Here is a 23,119-nt window from a genome sequence, read left to right as displayed (position 1 = left end):
TGCGGCTCTTTAAGCTCAGAGCAGCAACACGGGGAGCAGAGCTGAGCTGCAGCGCCGCCCGGAGCTTCAAGCACCATGTATGACCCAGAGCGCCGTTGGAGCCTGTCGTTTGCAGGCTGCGGCTTCCTGGGCTTCTACCACGTCGGGGCTACGCTATGTCTGAGCGAGCGCGCCCCGCACCTCCTCCGCGATGCGCGCACTTTCTTCGGCTGCTCGGCCGGTGCACTGCACGCGGTCACCTTCGTGTGCAGTCTCCCTCTCGGTGCGTCCACGGCCACTACCCAGGCCCCGCGTGCGGGGAGGGGTTGCTACACCTGGGGAATCGGTAACACTTTCCGGGGTGCCCGAAGAAACCTGTCCGGAGAGCTCTCATCCTTCCCGGTGCCCTTGAGCACTCAGCTGGAGACACTGGGCCTGTCACCTGGCGTGGGATTTCCCGGGGCCGGCTGGAGCAGATGCGCTCCGAGCATCTTCTTCCTGACCCGCTCCGGCGCTCTGGTCCTGCCAGCTGGGTCATCCCTGAGCAGCAGGGAACGACGCAGGTTTGCCGGGTCCTTTGGTCCCTGAGCCGCAGAAGGTTTGTCCTGTGTGGCTCTGGCTAGTGTCCCATGGCGGGTGCCGCCAGGAAGGGCAGAAGGCACCCAGACTAGAACACCCTTAGTGGCAGTCCAACGCTCTGGTTGCCTTTAGAGGTGGCTGCTGGGGGCGGGGTACGTGGATTAGAGAAATATTTGGAACACTCCCTAGAAGCTGGAATGGGTTCCCAGACAGGTGCAGTTCCACCCTCTCCTATCTTCACTAGCCTGGATAAGCGGCCCTTCCCAGATCGATGTCACTGACATTCAGGGCATTTGAATCTTGGCCTAATTAAACATTTGCCCATTCACCCATGAGCGAGAGGAGGCGAGTTTACTCTCCTCTCCCCCACTAAACTACTAGGACGTGATGCCTTCTCTCCCCAGAGTCATAGCCGGATGCTTTTGGGGTTGTGGGCAGGGCTTGGCTAAGTGCCCACGGGGTGTGGGGTGGGAACTGCTGACACCCAAAGGTCCCCAGGCAGCATGATAATGTCCCACATCAACCCTCATTGATCTGGGGCCTCTTTAACACTTTACTCTTTGCTCTCTGCTGGCCACAGCCAGCAGGGAGAGACTTTGGCAGGCAGGGGAAAGCCCCTGATGATGAGCGGAGCTCTGCTATTGGATGGGATCAGTGAGCAGACCCTGAGCCGATGAGAATCAGGGATTAGAAGACAAGCAAATCTGGCTGTGTGCCTGCTTGTCTGTGTTTCCCAGTGAGAAGGGAGCCAGGAGTAAAGGGCAGTGAGAGTGGCCTCTGGGAAGACTAGATTAGTCCAGTGGCCATTGCACACCCTGGGCTTCGGCACTAAAGGCAGTTCTTAAATGGAGAGTTCTGAGTCCAATAGCGATGGATGATTATTGGGACAGGGTTTAAATGCATTGACCCCAGGAATCTTAAGTACACCCACTTTCATATAGAGCAATGGTTCTCAACCTGTGGGTCACAGCCTCTCTGGGGGTCTAATGACTCTTTCACAGGAGTCATCAAAGACCATTGGGAAACATATTTATGTTAGAATTCATAACAGCAAAATTACATTATGAAGTATCATCGAAAATAATTGTATATTTGGGGGGGGCAACCACAACATGAGGGACTGTATTAAAAAGTTCCAGCACTGGGAAGGTTGAGAACCACTGATAAAGTGGGGTGTTTGTAACTGCTCAGAAGACAGGGACAGCCTGGGGCTGTCCTGTCAGGTCACAGAGAGGGCACAGAACTACAGATTATCTCTGGTGGGAGCTGCTAAGGTGCATTGCCCAGGGCTTGGAACGGGCACAGGTGGTTGGGGCATCTGAGCATTTGGCTGGACTTGGCAGAGGAGGTAGGTGAAATTGGCCACCAGAGTGTGAGTTCACCCTCAAGCCAGGCTCAGCAGGCTGGCTTGGGGTAGGGTTTGCTGGGAGTGAGAGTTAGAGTTGGATCAGAAAAGGCTGGGATATGCCTGGCCTCATGGAACCAGGATTCATGTTGTCATAAGTGGATTAGCCAAAGAGGGCTGGTCTGGAGAGTGAGGGCAGATGGACTGTGAATATGCTGTGTACCTACTGTGTGATCGGGGAAGTCTGGGCTTAGAGGTTTACATGGAGCCTAGCCGCTTACACAGTCTTTTCTGGATTGAGCATTTTATAGACCTTATTTTACACAATCCTTTCTGCCTCCAGAAGTGAATACATTTTAACTCTCCTTGAAAAAAGGCAGTCTAGCAGCTGGAGAGATGGCTCAGTGGTAAAGATCGCTTACTGCTCTTACAGAGAACCAGCTTGGCAACTTACTGACCACCTATAATTCTAGATCCTGGGAATGTGATGCTGTCTTCTGGCCTCTGCAGGGTTTTGCACACATGTGGTGCCCATAAGCTCCTACACACATATGCATATATATATAATCATTTGTTTGTTTTAAATTAAAGTCAATCTGTGGTATAGACAGATGGCAGACTGCTTTCCTCTGTAAGGGGTAGGGGTCAGATCTACATTTAGGTCCAGGCCTACATTATTTCTTCTGTGCTGTCTGATGTTGAGTCCATTTGTGGCAAGGCTGGAATGCTGATGTGTTGGTGGCTTGTGGCTTTATAGACAGGCAGGTGGAATTCTCATGAGCATGCGCCACTGGAAGACCTGCCTTAGCACCATCCAGGAAATACCTTATACAAAAGGCTATTTTATATATTTTTTTTTTAGTTGTTCCCTTGAATAAAGTCAGACAAGGGTGAAATTGATTTTTCTTTTTGAGTCATACCCAGAATATTACCACTTTGTAATGACTGTTAATTACTGTTAATGAGATAATGTCACCTAGCAAACCTTTGGAATATAGGGTGTCACCTCTAACCACCTTGAATGTACCCAGCCCTGAGCAAAACACAGGATGTGCTTTACGGTATCTTAATTAGGACCAGCCACAGTTCACAAGTTCTGTGTCTGTGTGATGGTTTCTGTTCGCCAGTGTGGTACCCTGTTCTATGTGTTTATCTTCTGTCACAGGCCGTATAATGGAGATCCTCATGGACCTCGTGCGGAAAGCCAGGAGCCGCAACATTAGCACCCTCCACCCATTCTTCAACATTAACAAGTGCATCCGAGACGGGCTCCAGGAGAGCCTCCCAGACAATGTCCACCAGGTCATTTCTGGCAAGGTTTACATCTCACTCACCAGAGTGTCCGATGGGGAGAACGTGCTGGTGTCTGAGTTCCATTCCAAAGACGAAGTCGTGGATGTAAGCCCTTTGCCTCTCTGGGTGTGGTCACATGAAAGCACAACAACGCAGGGCTGTCATTGTCTCACTGGACTGGAGCCATGGGAATGCTATACATTCAGGGACTGTGTCTGTTAACCCGGAAGCCTTACTATGCCAGGACTCTTTAATTCTCTTCATTTTTCCAGTGCTGGGATGGGAGAGAGGGCCTTGGTCATATCAGGCAAGGGCTTGACTGTAGGGCTGCACCCTACCACAAGTTGTTTTTTTTTCCTCCTTTAAGACTCAGAGAACTGGTTCTGGGTGTGTCCCATACCTCAACATATGCATGTTATACAGTAAGGTTGGCTTTTTGAATGAGGCTTCTCCAGGGTGGATCCATTCTTATTTGCTTCTATTGCCAGAACTTGCACAGAGAAGATCATTTTTGCCATATCAAAATGCCACATTTGGCCTTTATATATGTGTGTGTATATATATGTCTCTATATATACACACACATATATATACACACACACATATATATACATATATATTGTATGGATATATACTTTCTATAGTTCTTGAATGAATGGCTGCATGTGAGTGAATGTGACTCCCTGTGAGGCATCCTGTGCCCAGCATCCCTGCAGGCAGTCTGGTCCTCCATTTGAATTTCTAGTAGCTTCTGAACAGTGGACACCTATCTGTTCTCAGTGGATAGTGTGCTGTTCAGAACAGTGGTTCTCACAGTGTGCTCTATATGACCCCTAACTGGCTTCAGGAGAGCTCTGAGGGAGGGCCCAGGTCTGTGCTTCCTGTAATGCCTGGGTGAGATGTGTGATTCCAACTCGCTATGCCACCAAGTCAACGGTGTGGTCAACCTGGTGGTCAAGGACAGAAGATTGAACTGTGGGATTAGTAAAGCTAAGGACCTGTCATTGCTGCAGAGACCTATGAGCCTCAAATACAAGCGTGAGCGTCATTCATTCACTCAGGGATTAAAAAAATAAAATGGGCTGGAGAGATGGCTCAGTGGTTTAAGAACACTGACTGCTCTTCCAGAGGTCCTGAGTTCAATTCCCAGCAACCACATTGTGGCTTACAACCATCTGTAATGGGATCTGATGCACTCTTCTGGTGTGTGTCTGAAGACAGCTACAGTGTACTCATATAAATAAAAATAAATAATATTTAAAAACAAAAAAACCTACTGTCACCCAGGGGACAGAGGCAGGCGGATCTCTGTGAGTTCAATGCCAGCCTGGTCTATAGAGCAAGTTCCAGGATAGCCAGGGTTACAAGAAGAAACTCTGTCTTGGAAAAACCAAAACAACTAAACAACAACAGCCCCCCCCCCCCAAAAAAAACCCTACTGTGTGCAGAGAGCATCTCACTTGCGCTGCTTACTTGGGAGGCACTGTACCCTGTGACTGTCTACTCCTTTTTTTCTCACAGGCCCTGGTGTGTTCCTGCTTCATTCCCCTCTTCTCTGGCCTAATCCCTCCTTCCTTCCGAGGCGAGGTAAGTGTTGGGGGTCAGCTGAGTGTTTGGGCCTGCCATTTGTAATGAGCTGGGGTCAGGTTCCCATGACTGTATCTAACTGCAGAGCTGGGATCTTGAGTCTTGAGGACAGAAGTCATACATCCCCAGCAGACTGACCACAGACTTATACCCCCAGGAGTTTCCTCACCTCCTGCCTGCTGTCTGTCGGATACACTGGCCTGGCTCCCTTAATCTGGTCCTGAGCACCCTAGGGAGCCTCCTGGTGGCCTAATTAAAGTGTAAGATGCTTAGCAATTAAATTACTCTTGTTAGGTAGTTGATTTTCATGAGAATACAGGCTAGCTGTCTATTTCTGTTTTAATCTTTTAGACAGGGTATTACTATGTGACTTTGGCTAGAATTCTCTAGGTAGACCAGGCTGGCCTTAAACTCACAGAACATTTGCCTCTGCTTCACTCTGCCGCCTAAGTACTAAGACTAAAAGACAAGTGTCATCACACCCAAGAGCGAAACAAGCTACATTTTCTTTTGTTGTTGTTGTTTTATGTTTCTTGATAAATATGAGGATATGCCTGAGTGTACAAAGACCCTAGCGATTAAGCACGTCTTTGATCTTGATACTGATCCCGTCCTCTTGTGATGCAATTTAGGCATGGGATCTTTCCAGAACTAAGTGGAAGGGACGCAGGACCATTATGGCGATGTCCCTACACTCCCTAGAATGCACGCCTAGGTTTCCTCTAGACAGGAGAGTCAAGAGTTCAAGGCCAGCCTTAGCTTCATAAGACTCTCTCATGACACAGTGACTTTCACAGATGTAATCCCAGCAATCAGGGACTGAGACTGGAGGGTCATGAGTTCAAGGCCAGCCCGTAACCCCCTCTCCCCAAAAGAAAAGTATTGTCAGGCAGTGGTGGCGCACGCCTTTAATTCCAGCACTTGGGAGTCAGAGGCAGGTGGATTTCTGAGTTCGAGGCCAGACTGGTCTACAGAGTGAGTTCCAGGACAGCCAGGGCTATACAGAGAAACCCTGTCTCAAAAATCCAAAAACCAAACCAAACAACAACAACAAACAAAACAAAACAAAACAAAAAAAACCCAAAAAACAAAAGAAAAGTATTACAAGAAAACAGGCTCAATTGAATATCTTGTCCTAGATCTCCAAAGGGAGTCTGGTTTTGTGACTCCTTGGTGCAGGGTTCATATCACATACCATCCCCAGTACATGTAACACCCTTTGTTTATAATGGCCCCTTTATGCACACAGTAGCGACTCACCTATGGGTGTCCACCCGGCATTAGGACATAAGAAGCACAGCATGGAGTGGACTCTCATCTCCATGTGTCTTTGCCTGGCACTTTTGCATGGGGGAGGGGGGGGTGGAGCATCCTTGGCAACAGTACCCGTAACCTTGAAAGTCAGGAAGAAGCTCCTAGAAGTGTGGTTCCCAGACCACCATATTGGCTGCAGTGTCTTGTAAAACACAGCCTCCCCCCTTTTCCCCTTCCCCACAGCGGTATGTGGATGGAGGAGTGAGTGACAACGTCCCTGTGCTGGATGCCAAAACCACCATCACGGTGTCACCTTTCTACGGTGAACATGACATCTGCCCCAAAGTCAAGTCCACCAACTTCTTCCACGTGAATATCACCAACCTCAGCCTCCGCCTCTGCACTAGGAACCTCCAACTTCTGACTAGAGCGCTCTTCCCGTCGGATGTGAAGGTGAGCCGGGTGCTGGGTTGCCACTCTCTGCCCCTACCCCCAGATAGCTGGGGATACCAGTTAGTCCCTCCATGAGCAGACAGAAATAGATTATGCCATGATGGTGACTTAGAAAAGGTTGCTATCCTAAAGCTGAGTGATCACCCTCCTGGCCATAGCCTTTACCAGGGGTCACACGGACAGACCCTGAGTTCAGACTCACCTAGGAATTCGGGGCTAAGAAGTCAGGGGTAATGAATAGTGTCTAAGTTTCTTTTCCTGTTGTTATGATTTTAAAAAAAAATCCTGGCAAGGAGAAGTTTTCTGAAAAAAAAATTATTCAGGCTCACAGTTCAAGGTACAGTCCACGAAGGCAGGGAAGCCAGTTGTCGGGAGCTTGTAGCAAGTAGTTGGTCACATGGAGCCCAGAGTCAGGAAGCAGGGTGTGATGGATGTGAGCTACAGCCCAGCACCCTTCCCCGACATGTAAAATCAAGGATGCCAGCCAGGGAGCAGAGCCACTCACAGTGGGTGGGTCTTCCTGCCCCAGTTAACACCATCATGATAAACTCCCACAGGTGTGCTTAGAAGTCCGTCTCCTAGGTGAGTCTAGATGGTGTCAAGTCAACAGTTGGCACTACCCACAGAAGGGTAGGTGGGGTGGTATATACCTATATTCCAGCACCCAGGAGACTGAGGCAGGGGGATGGAGAGCTTCAGTTGAGTCTGGGCTTTCTAGAAAGACCCTTCCTTACAAAACAAAAAACAAACAAGCAAATTGTGGATGGAGAGATGGCTCGGCAGTTAAGAACACTGGCTACTCTTCCAGAGGTCCAGCACCCACATGGCAGCTCACGACAATAATAGGATCAGACACCCTCTTCTGGCATGCAGGCTTACAAGTAGGCAGAACACTCATACATAAAATACATAATAAATAAAGTTTTAAAAAGCTTTTTAAAAGTTAACTAGGAAGATGGCTAAGAGGTGAAGAACATTCTCTGTTCTCGTAGAAGATTTGAATTTGATTCCTAACACCCATACTGGTACAGGACTGCTTGTAACTTGAACACCAATGCCTGTGGCTTCTGTGACCACCTGTATACACATGAACATACCTATATATGCTGGGCAGTGGTGGCGCACACCTTTAACCCCAGCATTTGGGGGATGGGGACAGAGGCAGGAAGATCTCTGTGAGTTTGAGACCAGCCTGGTCTACAGAGCTAGTTCCAGGACAGCTAGGGCTACACAGAGCAACCCTGTCTCAAAAACAAAACAAAACCCAAAACAAACAAACAAAAAAGCAAAACAACCCCCTCCAAAGAAAATACCTATATAAAATAAATAAATAAAAATATAAAAAATAAATCTTAAAAACACACCCACAAACAAGGTGGGTTTCTTTAACCTCAGCTCTCAGGAGACAGAAGCAACAAGATCTTTGTGAGTTTAAGCTAGGGCTACAGAAAGAGACCCTGCCTCAAAAACAAAAACCAACAAAAAATTATGGGCCCTTAAGATGGCTCAGTGTGTAAAGGTGCTGGCTGCCAAGGCTGAGGACCCAGCTCATTTTTGGGAACCCACAGAGCAAGAGAAAGTAACAATTTCCTATAAATTGTCCTCTGCTCTCCATGTGCACACGTGGACACACACATATGCGCGCGCACGCACACACACACATTAAATATTTTGAAATAAAACAGCAGCATGGCCCTGCCGTTTGGATTTTCTTTTTTTGTGTTATCGAGGATGGAAGCCACGGCCTCAGGTATGCCAGGCAAAGAGAGAGCACTGAGTCATGCCCCCAACCCTCACTGGTGGATTATGGGTAAGGCCTCACAGCCCAGCCATGCCTCCATATATCCTCACTGGTGGGTTCTTGGCAAGAGCTATACTGATGAGCTGTGCCCCCAATTCAGAGCTCTTTTAATTTTGGTTCCTGACATGATTCTGATTAGCACCGTGACAATGAGTCACCACAATCGGGGGTTTCCTTTTTTTTTTTTTTTTTTTTTTTTGGTTTTTCAAGACAGGGTTTCTCTGTATAGCTCTGGCTGTCCTGGAACTCACTTTGTAGACCAGGCTGGCCTCGAACTCAGAAATCCGCCTGCCTCTGCCTCCCGAGTGCTGGGATTAAAGGCGTGCGCCACCACGCCCGGCTGGTTTCCTTTTTTAATGGGTCTTTTAGTGCAGCGACCGTGTCTCCACAGAGCTATTGAGAGAACCTGGCCACCTGTACCGGAGTTGCTCACCAATCATGATGCTCAATGATGATTGGCCAGGGACAGGGTAGTACTTTGTTGGCTACAGTGACGAGGCTTAGCCCCAGGCCGAGGCTGCATGAAACACTGCTTCTGCTGGCAGAGTGTCTGTAGAGAAGACATTGGAGCTGAGACCTGGGGAAGCACAGAATTAAGTGGACCCTCTCAGGGGGCCTCCAAGTCTTGGATGTCCTAGGTCCTCAGAGGGCATGGCAGTTGCAGCCCCAGTGGTTCACCTGCCCAATTTGCTCACTCACAGGTGATGGGAGAGCTGTGCTATCAAGGGTACCTGGATGCCTTCCGGTTCCTGGAGGAGAATGGTAGGTCCTGGCTGGAGGGTTACTACAGAGTCTTTCAGTTCTGTCATCTAGACTTGTGGCCTTCCCAGAGCCTCACTTCACCTGCTTCTCAGCTCTGTGGAATAGGAAACCTTTGCCCATGTTATAGATGACTGGGGAGGAGAGGCCAGCAGGGCAGGGGCAGCCATCATGATACAGAGCTGGGATTTTAACCTGGGAAGCCTGAGAGCACTGTGTCCCCCACCGCATCCCCTGCAGGCAACTTGCTTCTCTTTCTTTGAGCTCTTTTGCGAGCCCTTAGCATAATGAGCTCTTTGACAGGGTTCAGGGCAGTTTCCAGATTAGGGTGTCAAAATCTGCTCCCTAGCCAAATGTGGGTTCCACCCAGACGAGACTTCTTCCCAGCAGGCCCTGAGTCATCCAAGCTCACCTGGCAACCTGGTTGCGCTGTGCATACGTAGTTACACAGTGGGATGGCATTTTGATATCATGACTGTCTCAGTTTACACAGGCACATCCTATAATCACACGGTGAGGAAAGCTAGCCCTTCTTAAAACATGCCCATGTCATAAGCTGAGCCTGGTAGCATGGTCCTATCGTCTCAGGTACTGGGGAGGCTGAGGCAGGAGGATTGCAGTTCAAGACCTAGCTTGGTTGTCAGCCTGGGCTACTTTGCAATGTGGGGGGTGGGGGTGGGGGTGAGCTACTTAGCGAGACTTTGTGTGTATGTGTGTGCGTGTGTGTGTATATATATATATATATATATATATATATATATATGTGTGTGTGTGTGTGCGTCTATGTACGTGTGTGTTATATATATATATATGTGCATGTATGTATGTGTGTTATATATTTGTGTGTGTTGTGTATGTATGTATATATATATATATATATAGCCATATACATACAAGGCTAGGGCTATAGCTTAGTGATAGTGCTAGTGTGTGTGCCTAGTATATAGAAGGCCCTGGGTTCAGTCCTCAGGCCCATCAGGAAAAGAAAGGAAGAGAAGAAAAAGAGGGAAAGGAGAAGTAAACAAAAAGAGGATTAGTAGAACATTTGCCCAGCATGTGTGGCTAGAAGCACATTATGGAGACAGAGGAGAAGATACTTTTGTAAGGACAGATGTGCATTCGTTACAGAAAGCTTTCCTGTATGCTGAACCAGATCACCACAGGGTCATGGCAGGAGCCTTTGCAGCCTTAGAGCCAGCCTGAGCTATATAGTGAGACCTTGGCTCAAAGGAAAGAAACAGAAAGCACAAGAGAAGAAAAAAGACAAAGTCAAAGAGAGAAAACCAGATGGGAATTGGATGTGTCTCTGCCGGCCTCTTGGTGCTTGACAGCCAACGACAGAGGGTTTTATCTTGGACCCCAGAGCTGGCTCTGCCAAGTAATGGCTGTGTGACTTTGAACGAGCATCCCGTGCTTGTGAGTCCTCAGCTGACAGTTGTCTTAGTTGGTGTTTTATTGCTGTGAAGAAACACCGTGACCATCGCAAGTTTCATGAAGGAAAACATTTAACTTCCTTCGGAAAACATTCTGGTTTTCTGAATTGGCTTATAGTTCAGAGATCCACAGTCCATTATGACATGGCAGGAAGCATGGCCACTGTCCAGGCAGACATGGTGCTGGAGATGGAGAGGAGGGTTCTACATCTGGATCACCAGGCAGCAAGGAGAGACTGTCACACTGGGCATTGCATTGCTTGAGCATATATGACCTCAAAGCCCACCTCTGCAATGACATACTTCCTGTAAAAAGGGCACTCCTACTCCAACAAGGCCACACTAGTGTCAAACACCTGAGTCTATGGGGGCCATTCCTATTCAAACCACCACACAAGTCGACCTGCTGATTCCAGTACCCGTTGAATGGCCACTGACTGCTGCTGTTGTTCGAGGCCTGGAGTTTGTGCTCATCCTGTGAGAGGAGAGTTATTGGTTCACTGTAGTATTTTCCTTTAAAGCTTATGAACGGTTGCAGAGAGACTCCCACACAGCTAGAGAGTGCGCTAGCAATCTGGGGAGGAACCACAAACCACACCCCCATCTCTGCCCGACTGCACACACCGCACTCCTCATCCTCTCTGTTCTGCTAAGGAAGCCCAAGCACAGTTGCTCGTTCAGAGTCACACAGCCATTACATGGCAGAGCCAGCTCTGGGGTCCAAGGTGAAACCCTTAACCCACACCCTGCATGGGATTATAGCAAGTGTGAAGCGCTGTGTTGGCTCACCTTCCCACACTGTCTCCCATCTATCTTTCCCTTCACGGGTATCTCTGTGTTCTCTGCAGGCATCTATAATGGGCCACAGCGCAGCCTGAGTCTGTCCTTGGAGGAGATGGCGGCGCCAGAAGCCTGCTTGGAAAATGGCAAACTTGTGGGAGACAAGGTGCCAGTCAGCCTATGCTTTACAGATGAGAACATCTGGGAGACGCTGTCCCCCGAGCTCAGCACAGGTACTGCTATTCTGGGCAGGATGAGCTCAGGGCATGCCAGCCAGTGCAAGGGACTGGGCCACCTGCTGTTTGTCCTGTATTTTATCTCATTGACTGTTAAGTAGATTCTAAATGTTCTAAATGTCTGTGTCCCTCGAAATTCCTGCACTGACAGCAGAATTGGGGGGGGGTGTCCTTAGGAGGTGAAGACAGGGGTCCAAGGCAAGCCTCAGCTACATAGTGAATTCTGATGGTCAGCCTGGGCTACATGAACTCCTATCTCAGGAACAAAAATAATTCTCATACTGAAATCCAAGCCCCCAAGGGGATGATGTTGGGAGGTAGGCAAACATTGGAACAACTCCTGAGGGCAAGGCCTTTCCAAATGAGATTGGTGCAGTAAAGAGCAACCCATCCAGGCGGTGGTGGCGCACACTTTTAGTCCCAGCGCCTGGGAGGCAGAGGCAGGGGAATCTCTGAGTTCAAGGCCAGCCTGCTCTATGGGATGAGTTCTGGGACAGCCAGAGTTATATAGAGAAAGCCTGTCTTAAGAAAGAAAGAAAGAAAGAAAGAAAGAAAGAAGCCAGGCAGTGGTGGCACATGCCTTTAATCCCAGCACTTGGAAGGCAGAGGCAGGCGGATTTATGAGTTCAAGGCCAACATGGTCTACAAAGTGAGTTTCAGGACAGCCAGGGCTACACAGAGAAACCCTGTCTCAAAAAAAAAAAAGAAAGAAAGAAGGAAATAGAGAGAGAGAGAGAGAGGGAAAGAAAGGAAGAAAGGAAGAAAGGAAGAAAGAAAGAAAGAAAGAAAGAAAGAAAGAAAGAAAGAAAGAAAGAAAGAAAGAGAGGATCAGTAGATATTCTCTAGTCCTTCAGCCCACAGAGATGCAATCTGTGACCAGGGCCTCCACCAGACACCAGTGACTGCTGGCACCTTAACACTTGGCCTTCCAGCATCCAAGTCTGTGAGGAGACCGTGTTTGTTGGTTATAGAAGTGGCTGGGTAACGGTGTGACAGTGGTCTGATCCACCAAGTCAGACAGACTAGTCCACAAACCAGCTTCCTGCTTGGCCCAGGACAGGCTCAGCCATGAATGGGACCCAGTGTCTGCCCTCCAGGCAGTAGCTGTTCAATGGGAGGTATCCGGAGGTCATCAGGGGAAGAGTGAGCCAGCTGAGGAGTGCGGGTGTTGTCAGGGAAGCTGTGTGCTCCCTCAAACTTATCTGGAAACACTGAGGAGTCATAGACTTAAACGTGTGCCAGGATCGGGGAGCGGGGAGGGGGGAGAGTCTCACCGTGTAGCTCACACTGGTCACAAGGTTCCCAAGTGCTGGGATTAGAACCACCACACCTGGCTTGAGTTGGACCTCATCACCCTCACTGTGGGAGAAACAACTCACAAGCCCCAGCTGCCCGCCCATTGGCTCCAAGCTTCCTGTATTTATTTCAAAGCCCATCTGCTCGAGGGGCTTGAACCCTGGTGTTCTCAGGAGCCATTCGGACTTGTGGTTCCAAACTGCCTTTTTTTTTTTTTTCCAGCTCTGAGTGAAGCGATTAAGGACAGGGAGGGCTACCTGAGCAAAGTCTGCAACCTCCTGCCCGTCAGGATCCTGTCCTACATCATGCTGCCCTGCAGTCTGCCCGTGGAGTCGGCGATCGCTGCAGTCCACAGGTGAGCATCAAGGCATGGTGTGATCGTTCAGGGAGCTGATGATAGAGGCTTTAGCCCAGGCTGGCCGCAGGCCACAAGATGGAGCCCCTGGGAGAGGCTCTCCTTCCTCGAGCCATGGTTACCTGCAACATGGTGTATGCTCTGAAGCTATCTGGAGACTCAATAGAGCTACTAGCTATGGCTTTTTAACTAGCATCTGGTCCCAGCCATTCATGGTCTCCTGGGAAAAGTGAGAGGTAGAAGCCACCACTCTGTAGCTACCGAGCTGGTGAATTAGAAGGTCAGGCCTAGAAACAGGTCTTTGCTGTCCCTTGGACCTGTGTTTAGAATCACAGTCCTGAGCTGAGAGACCCATTCCCCTCTGGCCATGGTTGTGAGTCAGAATCGGAAATGAGGTGGTCCTGGAACTTGGGAGCAGGCTCCCTCTCAAATAGCACAGCAGGGCAGCAGCTCAGTTTAGTCATCAGAACAACAGGTTCAACATCTGACTGCATCCCTTCCACAGCTGTGTGACCCCGGACTAATGAAGGGCTGGACTCTGTAGGCTCCAGCTTTCCTTTGTAGAAATTGAAGATAAGATTGCCTGTGAGGTCCTGAGTGTGGAGTAGCAGGCTCATGTGTCCAGTTCGCAGGGGTATTTATTTTCATGTTGACTTCCCTCGTTGGAAACTTCTGAGGGTTTGGTTTTGTTGTTGCTACTTGGGAATTCGGGGTATTTGCACAGGCTTACCTGTTAAGCAAGTTCAAACAGGTAAACATCTCAGACATGTTTTGAGCATCACACCAATGCTCAGAAGGCTTTTGACTTTTACACTGGGTGTGGTGGCACGCACCTGTGGTCTCAGCACTGTGGATGGAGGCTGAGGCAGAAGAGTCAGGAATTCAAACCTATCCTGGGCCACAGAGGTAGTCAAGGCCAGCTTGGGCTATGTATAGAGACCATGTCTCGTAACTAAGATGTGTCTGGGGACGTAGCTCAGTGGATAGTTTGCATGGTTCAATCCCTGTGCTACCATTAGGAAGGAGAAGGGAGGGAAGGAGAAAGAGAGGAAGGGAAAGAGGGAAAAGAGGGAAAGAGAGAGAAGAAAGGAGAGGGGGAGAAGAAGAGAGGGAAGGAGAGAGGGAGAAGAAGAGAGGGAAGGAGAGAGGGAGAGGGGAAAATACAGAAAGGGCAAGAGGGAGTGAGTGGGAGGGAGGGAAGGAGGGAGAGGAAGGAAGGGAGAAGAAGGAAGGGAAGGAAGGAGAGAAAAAGAGGAAGGGAGAGGGGAGGAAAGGAGAGAGAGAGGAAGAGGAGGAGGAGGAGGAGGAGGAGAGGGGAAAGAAAGAGGAGGGTGTGTTATCTAGAGGTTCTAGATGTACCATCTGCCCTGGACTACTCCTGGTGTCCTTATCCTGTCCAATCTGGGCCCATGCCTCAGGGACATGACCCAACCCTGCCCTTCCATTTCTTTGCACCCTGTTTCTTTTTCTTGGCACTCTCCCTTGTTTTTCTGAAGCGAAGCCTTCCTAAATCCCCACGGAAACAGCAGCCTGCCAGCCTCCTCAGAGCCTCACCTGTTCCTGCACTGGCTGCTGGGCGGCTGCTCGCAGGCCTGTGGGCACAGTCTGTCCTCTGAGAGCCTAGCTGGGGCTCCGTAAGATTATTTATTCATGACTTCCACCTGCTCTCCTCTTCTGTGGCCTGTAGGTTCTTGGTCTTTCTTTCCACAGACTGCTACTTCCTCAGTCAAAGGCCCTCTCTCTCCTGGTTTGGCCTGGTTTGGGGACACGACCTTCTGTAATTAATGCCTGTAGTTTCATCTTTCCCGTGGCTGTTTCTCCTCTCTTCCTGAGACTCTTGTGAGATGCTTTGCCTGGAACTCTGTAGACCAGGCTGGCCTTAGACTCACAGAGATCCACCTGGTTCTGGCATCTGAGTGCTGGGCTTAAAGGAATGCACCATCGCTGCCTGGCAGGGAAACTTCTCTTTCTTACATATTTCAGCCCTTTGGCTTTTTGCCTCCAATCTGAAGTCTTCTCAGCTTTACCCTCCAGTTCTACCCTCCAGGGTTTTAACATTAGCAGCATGAGTGAGCTACGCGCTGACTGGTCCTTTCTTCTGGTTCCTTTACTTGAGCATTCTCAGCTTGGTTTGTGGGTGTTGGGAGAAGGGTATTGGGGGTGTGTCTGTATGTTGAGGGATATTTTTACTTTTATTTATGTCTGTGTTCACTGACTGGTTGATTGATTTTGTGTGTGTGTGCACGCGCTGTTTGAGCAGACAGGCTGGCCTTGACTTCTAGATCCTCCTGCTTTACCCTCCTAGCACTAAGATAATAGATATGCACCTCTGTGCTTAGGTGAGTGTCCTGCCGTCCTGCCTTTCTTTCCTGGCTATAGCAGGGCCACAGCCTATGTGTGGAGGTCAGAGGACAACTCTCAGAAGGAGATGGTCCTCTCCTTCCATTGTCTGGGTCCTAAAGATCAGACTCAAGCTGTGAGACAGGGCAGAAAACGTCGTTACCCTGTGAACCATCTCTGCCTCCTGTGTATGTACTTCTGAGACAGAATTCTAGTTCTGTAGCCCAAGCTGGCCTAGAACTTACTGTGTAGACCAGACTGACCTTCAACTCAGGTCGGACCTCTCCCCTGCATGCAGGGTGTAGGGCTTGACTCACCCCTCCCCCATCCCACTCATGGTCTTGTATTAGGGGCATCAGCCTAGCTCCCAGGCAGGGAGTAGTGCTGAGTCAGCCTGCTTCTGCAGGAAGAAGGGTTCCCCCCTTGTGAGGGGGAGTGGGGTGCGCTTCCTCCTTGTCCTTCCTGGAGGATTAGACACAAGGTCGAGTTTGACTGTAGTACCAGTGCTTTGCGGTGTCTGGCTCCCTCCTCTCTGGCTGAGGCTATGGGATCTCATAGCCAGGTCAGTAGTTCACAGTTGCAGCCCGCTCAGCTGCTTAGGGGGGAAGCCCAGGAGGTCTAGGCAGCCTGTGGAGAGAGACTCTGTCCTCCCTGCTCCCCCTCACTGTGCTCCCTTAGCAAGGGAGCACCTCTGGATAGGAGGTGCAGCAAGCTAGGCTTATCGTCCCCGAATTTGTATCTTAGCGCATTGCACAGGCCCAACCTTTAGTTTCTCCATCCAAACCCTGGGGCAGCTTTACTGATCCAGTGTTCCCCTTCAACAGCTTCCCCACCGACATGATAAATCGAATTAAGTCATGATAAATCAAATTAAGTCGAAGTTGTTGTAAAAAGTCGGGGTTTATTGGGGCAGCTCTGGGTGGGTTCACCGATGTCACAGGAAGGGGTCAGCAAAGTTGTAGAAGTTGCCGGGCTGAGCTCCAGTAGAGGCTGCTGGGGGGGTGGGGGAGGGGAGTCGTGAAGTGATGGTTATGTATTTGGTAAGTTTGGGGCCCTGTAGGTGGGTCTTTAGGTCCAGCGGTTACTTTGGAATCTGGAACTGGGAGCTGACTTTATCCAGTGTTTTAGATGGGCTTTTGCAAGCGTGGGCTCCTGGTCAGAAGAGAAAGGGGGTTGGGTCTCTTGGCCCATACCATCTTACCGGTGTTCCCAAACTTCCAGTCTGTCACCCCTCTGGAGTCAGACTCCTGCTCAAGGGAGGTTCTTACCAGCAATTTACCTCTTGCCAGAGTCTACAGAGGGTTTTGGCCCCGGTGGCTCCAGTTGGATTCCTAGTGGCCCTGCACCGCTGGCTTCTATGGAGCCTAGGCCTCGGCCAGCACTTGCCCTCAACCCTTAAGAAATTAGGTAGACCGACCCCATGCTGCTGCCTTTCCCGTTCATTCCCAGGAGCTTTCTGGAACCTTAAATGGCCTGTGTGCTTTAGAGATAGTCTCAGAGGTTCGCTGTTGTGACAATGTCCCTCCCACATATGCCTTAGGGAAGGTATCAGATTGTGGTTAGAGGTGATACAGGCAGCTCACTTGGTTGAAGGTCACGGTTGGGGCTGCTTTAAAAAAAAAAAAAAGATTTATTTATTTTATGAGTGCACTGTTGCTGTCTTCAAACACACCAGAAGTGGACAGGGGATCCCATTCTAGTTGGTTGTGAGCCATCACTTGGTTGCTGGGATTTGAACTTAGAACCTCTGAAAAAGCAGCCGGTGCTCTTAGCGGCTGAGCCATCTCTCCAGCCCCGGGACTGCTTTCTATTGCAGTGTTGGCTGCTTTTTATTGACCTCTTTTTTTTTTTTTTCTGGTTTAATCTTTACAGTAAACCCTTGTGTCCATGTGATATTTGTACACATGTACATATATGTGCACCTGTGTTTCACGTGAAGTACACATGCATGGTGTCTGTTATGAAATATAACGCAGGATTAAAGGGATTCCTGGAGGGCCCATGCCAAGGTGTCTCCCTGAGAAATCCCACCATGTAACAGACCTGGCTGGTATAAGGGAGGTCTATTGTGGGGCAAGGGAGGGGAGACAGAGACAGGGAGGCTGGCAGGGAACACGTGGGGACAGAGAGAGAGAGAGAGAGAGAGAGAGAATAAGAAAGGGGAGAGAGAGAAGGGGACCAGGGTAACATGGTCCTCTTACAAGGTCCTCTTACAAGCTCCCAGGCCACCCACACCTGGTGGCAGCTCAGGTAGCAATGGAGGCAGGTGATGACCTAAGCTGTTGCTAGGTCTCTGTTGTTAGGTTCCTGGGAGGAAACCAGAATCACTTGTAAGCCAATAGTGTCCTTGGCTTCCTTCCCACAGGCTGGTGACATGGCTCCCTGATATCCAGGATGATATCCAGTGGCTACAATGGGCAACATCCCAGGTTTGTGCCCGAATGACGATGTGCCTGCTCCCCTCCACCAGGTAAATACTTGGGCCCAGGGTGTGTGGGCCAGATAGATATCCCTCCCTGTTGTTCCCAGAACTCTTAGGGTAAGAGCTTGGGTGGTGACAGCCTTAACAAGCCAGGCTCAGCAGCCTGTCCCCAGCATGCCATTAAAGAAACCGGTAGCAGCCCCACCCCCAGTTAATCTTTAGGATACCAACAGGAGGCTTAAGTTTAAACAGAGGTACACATAAACAGTCTGAATCAGGGCGTGGTCCTGCCCACCATAGTCTGGGCTTCAAGGTTCCTTCTTTCTCTCCCTAGCATGAGATTCCTGGGACAATTCCAATTCCTTGGCCTCCATTGTATCAAAGGGCTGAAAGCCAAAGGGAAGGCACAGCTGTCTCTTCAGCATGCCTCTTCTGCCAGAACCACTGCGAGGTTTTGTGCTCAGGCTGTTTGCAAACATTCTAGCAATGTTTGACTCAGTGTCAAGCAGGTGACAAGGAACATGGTGCTGGGGGGTGGGGACCCATGGCCCAGGTGAGGGCTTACTGGTGGGTGAAGCTGTGGGTGTTCAGGTGGTGGAGAAGGCCTTAGGGGGATGGGACTGTCACCTCAGCACTGAAGGCAGGAGGAAGCTGTGGCTCTGGGCTGCACCCCTGCCTGGTTCCACCCTCTCTGGCATCTGTAGAAGTTACAACTGGTTCTTCCTTTCAGCCCCATGCTCCCAGAAATAAGACTGAGACCCAAAATATAGTTACAAATACCTTGGCCATATATCTAGGCTCTTCTCAGACTAGCTCATAACTTATGATAGCTCATTAATTTTAACTTCCATCCTGCCACATGGCTGGTGACCTGTGCTCAGGTACCATGAGTCCATCTTCCGGTACCGGATGAATCTTCCATAATTCTTTCTGCCTCCTGGATGTTCCACCTTCTATTCCACCTTTTCCTATAGGCCATGGGTTTTTTAAACTTTTTTATTTTATTTATTTATTTATTTTTGGTTTTTCGAGACAGGGTTTCTCTGTATCGCCCTGGCTGTCCTGGAACTCACTATGTAAACCAGGCTGGCCTCGAACTCAGAAATCCGCCTGCCTCTGCCTCCCGAGTGCTGGGATTAAAGGCGTGTGCCACCACGCCCGGTGTGTTTTTTTTATTTTTTAATTGACAGATGATGCATCTATATAAGCCACAACATATTCTCTCTATAGGTATCTATTAGGTTTGGGGTGAGGTGTGGAGTTCTAGGGAACTCTGAGAGAAATTCCTGGGGAGTAAGTGGTCTATCAAGTTGATTGGAGGAGTTTTTAATGCTATGGACAGACAGACAGAGGGACAGCAGCATAGTCGGGGCTACCAGAGAGTTCAGGCCCCGGCATCGTAGATAGAAGTAGGGTGGGGTCTTTGAAGAGATTCTGAGCCCACACAGCAGAGGAGGGACTCTCTCTTTAGAGCTTTTGAGGCTGAGGGAGGTTGACCTCAAGAGCCTACAGCTAGGCTCAAGGCAGGCAGGGGGGTGGGGAGCAGGATGTAAACCCCTTCGATGCTGACAGACTCACTTCTGGGGTAAAGTATTATGAGATGCCTGTCAGTGTCGGTGAGGAGACCTGAGCAGAGTCTGGATTCTGACATCTATCACGTTCCTACAATACTGAAGACCTGAGAGCCTGCAATCTTACTTCCTTTTTTTCCTTTCAGGTCCCGAGCATCCAAGGACGACCATCGAATGCTCAAGCATGGACATCGCCCATCTCTCCACAAGCCTCAAGGCAACTCTGCTGGTTTGTAAATTGCTGCTCTCCCTGCTTCCAGTGAACTTGGACATTCTTCTCATGGTTGGTCCAGGAGAGGCCAAAGCTGAGGGCACCCTGCCTTCCACCCCCAGTCCAGCTTGACCTTTTATCTGGAGCAACAGTGTCTGGATGATGGGTGGGTGAGGGGTGCTCTACTGTCTGTCCCTCTTGGGAAGGGTTCTGTTACTTTTGGAGGCAGCTAGGAAGTTTCTCTGTACAGCTGCCCCCTGGTGCTGGGTGGTGACCTCATTGCCTGTGACCCCAGGATCACAGGATCTGGGCTAAAGTGGTAGTCCATAGAAACCAAAGACAATACTTTGGTGTTTAGAAAGCTACTTTTGGTCTGGGTGGAGTCTGGTGCTTAAGGGCTATCGCAGAGAGGGTGTCAAACCGTCTCTCAGCCTGTGAGTCAGTGGGGAGCCCAAGGGCATCAGTGTTCGGAAACGGGAATCCAAACCGGGCAATCTCCGAAGGCAACTGTTTAGGAAGTGTGATGGGATGGGCCGTGGCTGTCTCTGAAAAGGGCCTGCCAGATAACTTATTACTTTCAAAGACACCTTTGGCTCTTACTAGTTTATAAAGTATTTTATATAAACACACCAGGGAATGCATGGTGAACTACACGTATGATCAGTTAAGTGGGGCTAGAATTAGGTAGGGAGAGCATCGGACCTCTGCCTCCTCAACCTCAACTTGCTTGCTTTCTCCACTGGCTCCAAATCTTTGTATAGTCAGCCATGACCACCTCTCTCCTTCCCCATCTACTACCAGCAGCCTTAATGGGAATAAGTACCCACTTCTCTCAGGTGTACTATACAGCTGTGGGTGTGGTGTGTGTTTCCTGTAATTCAGACTTTAGAACGTAAACAAGCAAACAAAAGAAACCAGGTGCTGCCCATACTCCTACGTGTAGACAGTGAAGGTGTGTGTCTCCCATGCCCGAGTCTCCTAGAGGCCTAGTGAGCTCCAGGCTCATGCAAGCACGTCAGGAGGAATCACATAATCTCAGCATGGTTGATCCAGGTGAGATAAGAAAGGACTCTGGGGGAGAGAATGTGGTTCTACAGACAAAGTGTCTTGGCTACACAGAAGATAAGACTGTCCCAAGGAAAGAAACCAGGAACTAGGGTGCAGCTCAGTTGTTAGAGGACTTCTCTAGGCTTGGAGCCCTGAGTCCAATCTCAGCACCTTATAAACTGTGGAGTGACAGGCAGTGACATCGGCCTGTAATCCCAACACTCAAGCAGTAGAGGCAAGAGGATCATAAGTTCAAGGTCTTCCTTGGCTACTTAGGGTGTTGGAGGTTAGCTCTGACTACATGAGACCCTGCCTCAAAAAAAAAAAAAAAAAAAAAAGGCAGAAACGTCTGCCTTGCTTTGAGCTGCCCCTTTCTGGAAGTTTCTCATCAGTAGAGAATATTCCTGCCACCCTATCAGAAAAAACTCCCACTGGTTTGGAGTCTCTCCATTCTCAGGAACACCCAAGTCAGACAGTGACCAGCAGGGAGCAATGTCTTGACTGGTAAGCCCCTTAGCAAGGCTGGTTCATTTGTGTAAAAGCAGGTGTGGATGAATTTATGTAAATGAGTATGCAAACTAGTTGAACAGCAGAAGGATTGAATGGATACACCAAAAATAACCACAACTGTTTAAGGGAAAAGGGTTCATAATAAATGTGGGGAACAAAAAACAAATAAATGTGATTTTTTAGAAAAATGTATTCTCTGTCTCTTCTGCCTCTCCTACAACTAAAAGGGCCTGTGGGACAGCTTCCTCTATAAGTTTGTGTCCTTCCCTGTAGGCGTGCAGGCTGAATGTCCTCCACACTGCAAAATGACTGGGTTGGTGCTGTATAGCCCAGGCTGGTCTGGAACTATGTAGTTCAGGCTCACCTGTTTTTTCCATTCTCCTGCCTCAGCCTTCCCAGTGCCAGGTTCACACACACCCACATCAGCTTGGAATGTGCATTTTTAGGAAGCGTTGGGAAAGGACAATGGTATAGTCTCCAGAACCACTGAGGGAAAAATCTGGAGCAAATAACTGTGACAAAAGGCTGGGTGCGCATGTGACTCTCTCTGGCCACAGGTGAGGCCAGCCTTAAAGATGACAGGAGCACTCAGGTATCTAACACACAGGGATAACCCGAACACAAGCTTGGATCATGGGCAGAGTGTTCAAGGCTTCAATTTTCCCCAGTGTAACACCAACAAGGGGGTAGGGCAGGGATAGTTTACTGATGAAGAACTACACTTCCCAGCTCCCCCTCTGATGGACTACATTTCCCAGCCTCCCCTTGTGTACTAGTAAGTCATTTCTACCTCTATAGGGGGCTTCACCTGTGGCCATTTTGGACACCTGTATGTGTGGGTGACAAAGCGCTCCCTCATTGTTAATAAACATGATCCTACCTAAGGTCAGACCAAGGCTTGCTCTGTCTTCTCTCCCTCTACAACTGCTTTTTAAATAATCTAACAGGGAGAACATATGAGGGCTAAAGGTATGTTTTAAGTTTAAATTACTGTGCTTAAGAGACCTATATAAAAAAAGCCTCTAACCTGTAAGTCCCACTTGCCCCAGGACAGATAACTTCCTGGACTGCTGGAGGCTGTTGTCCATATAACTTCTGCAAACAAGCTTGGTGGCCCCAACTGCACAGGATGTGATGACCACATATAGGCGAGAGGTAGTATACTTGCTTCCAGTGGATGAAGGCAGAAAGTACATAGCCTTGTGGGCTTTGCCTTTGTAAGCAATTTGGTGCCATAGTCTGGGAATTCTGGGTATGGACCTAGCTAGTGTCTATTGTCCTGGCCATTATCTATTAAAGCTCGCTTCAAATTTGTCTCAAAAATTGTGACAATGGTCCTATTCCTGACCAGTGGCACTAACAGACATTGTATGTGCGTGATGGGAGAATGATTTTGGCCCTTAGGGCTTTTTTGTTTTGTTTGCTTGAGACAGGGTCTCTGTGTAGCCCAGGCTGTCCTGGGGCCCTCTATGTAGACCAGGCTGCCCTCACCCAGCTCTGTCTTTGGGAAGGAAAGTAGCTAAGTACTGCCCTTGGGTACCCTAGATTGGGTTAGGATAGGAACATAGCAATTATCCATGAATCCCTGCATGGTGCCAGGCTCAGATTCACAGGAACATGGGCCCCATCTTTGCAGAGAAATAGGTCAGGAGTCTCCTGGAAGGAGGGGATGGAAAAGGAAGCTAGGCTTCAGTGGTAAAGTGCAGTGGTGTCAGGTTGGCTGCAGGTCAGAGGACAGGAACCCCACTCTATCTCTAGTAAACTGCAGTTCAGAGCTACCAGTGGCTTTTATTACATTGTTCTTTTGAGGCACAGCAACTGTTTCTGCTACCAAAACACAAATGCACAGCTGTCTTGTTTATGTAACT

The 23,119-nt window shown here is 49.2% G+C and overlaps 1 protein-coding gene across 1 annotated transcript; it reads left to right on the top strand.

The window, feature by feature from the left end:
• Nucleotides 1-20,976, top strand: Pnpla3 (patatin like domain 3, 1-acylglycerol-3-phosphate O-acyltransferase). The gene is made up of 9 exons (XM_021183805.3): nt 1-262; nt 3,069-3,301; nt 4,718-4,783; nt 6,281-6,490; nt 8,993-9,053; nt 11,332-11,496; nt 13,018-13,150; nt 17,856-17,960; nt 19,630-20,976. The coding sequence occupies exons 1-9, from the start codon at nt 76-78 to the stop codon at nt 19,718-19,720; spliced, it is 1,251 nt and encodes a 416-aa protein (XP_021039464.1). The 5' UTR covers nt 1-75; the 3' UTR covers nt 19,721-20,976.
• The last annotated feature ends 2,143 nt before the right edge of the window (nt 20,977-23,119 follow it).

This window comes from Mus caroli, unplaced genomic scaffold (genome assembly GCF_978045245.1).
Source record: "Mus caroli unplaced genomic scaffold, Mus_caroli_1 scaffold_16, whole genome shotgun sequence".
NCBI lineage: Eukaryota > Metazoa > Chordata > Mammalia > Rodentia > Muridae > Mus > Mus caroli.
Note: the sequence above shows the minus strand (reverse complement) of the source record. Positions and strands in the feature narration are given on the sequence as shown.

Excerpts from the sequence above, each read along its gene's own strand:
- Pnpla3 (XM_021183805.3), top strand. The coding sequence starts at position 76 with ATGTATGACCCAGAGCGCCGTTGGAGCCTGTCGTTTGCAGGCTGCGGC. Across the intron at positions 13,151-17,855 it reads GCGATCGCTGCAGTCCACAG|GCTGGTGACATGGCTCCCTG; the intron begins GTGAGCATCAAG and ends TCCTTCCCACAG. Across the intron at positions 17,961-19,629 it reads TGCCTGCTCCCCTCCACCAG|GTCCCGAGCATCCAAGGACG; the intron begins GTAAATACTTGG and ends TTTTCCTTTCAG.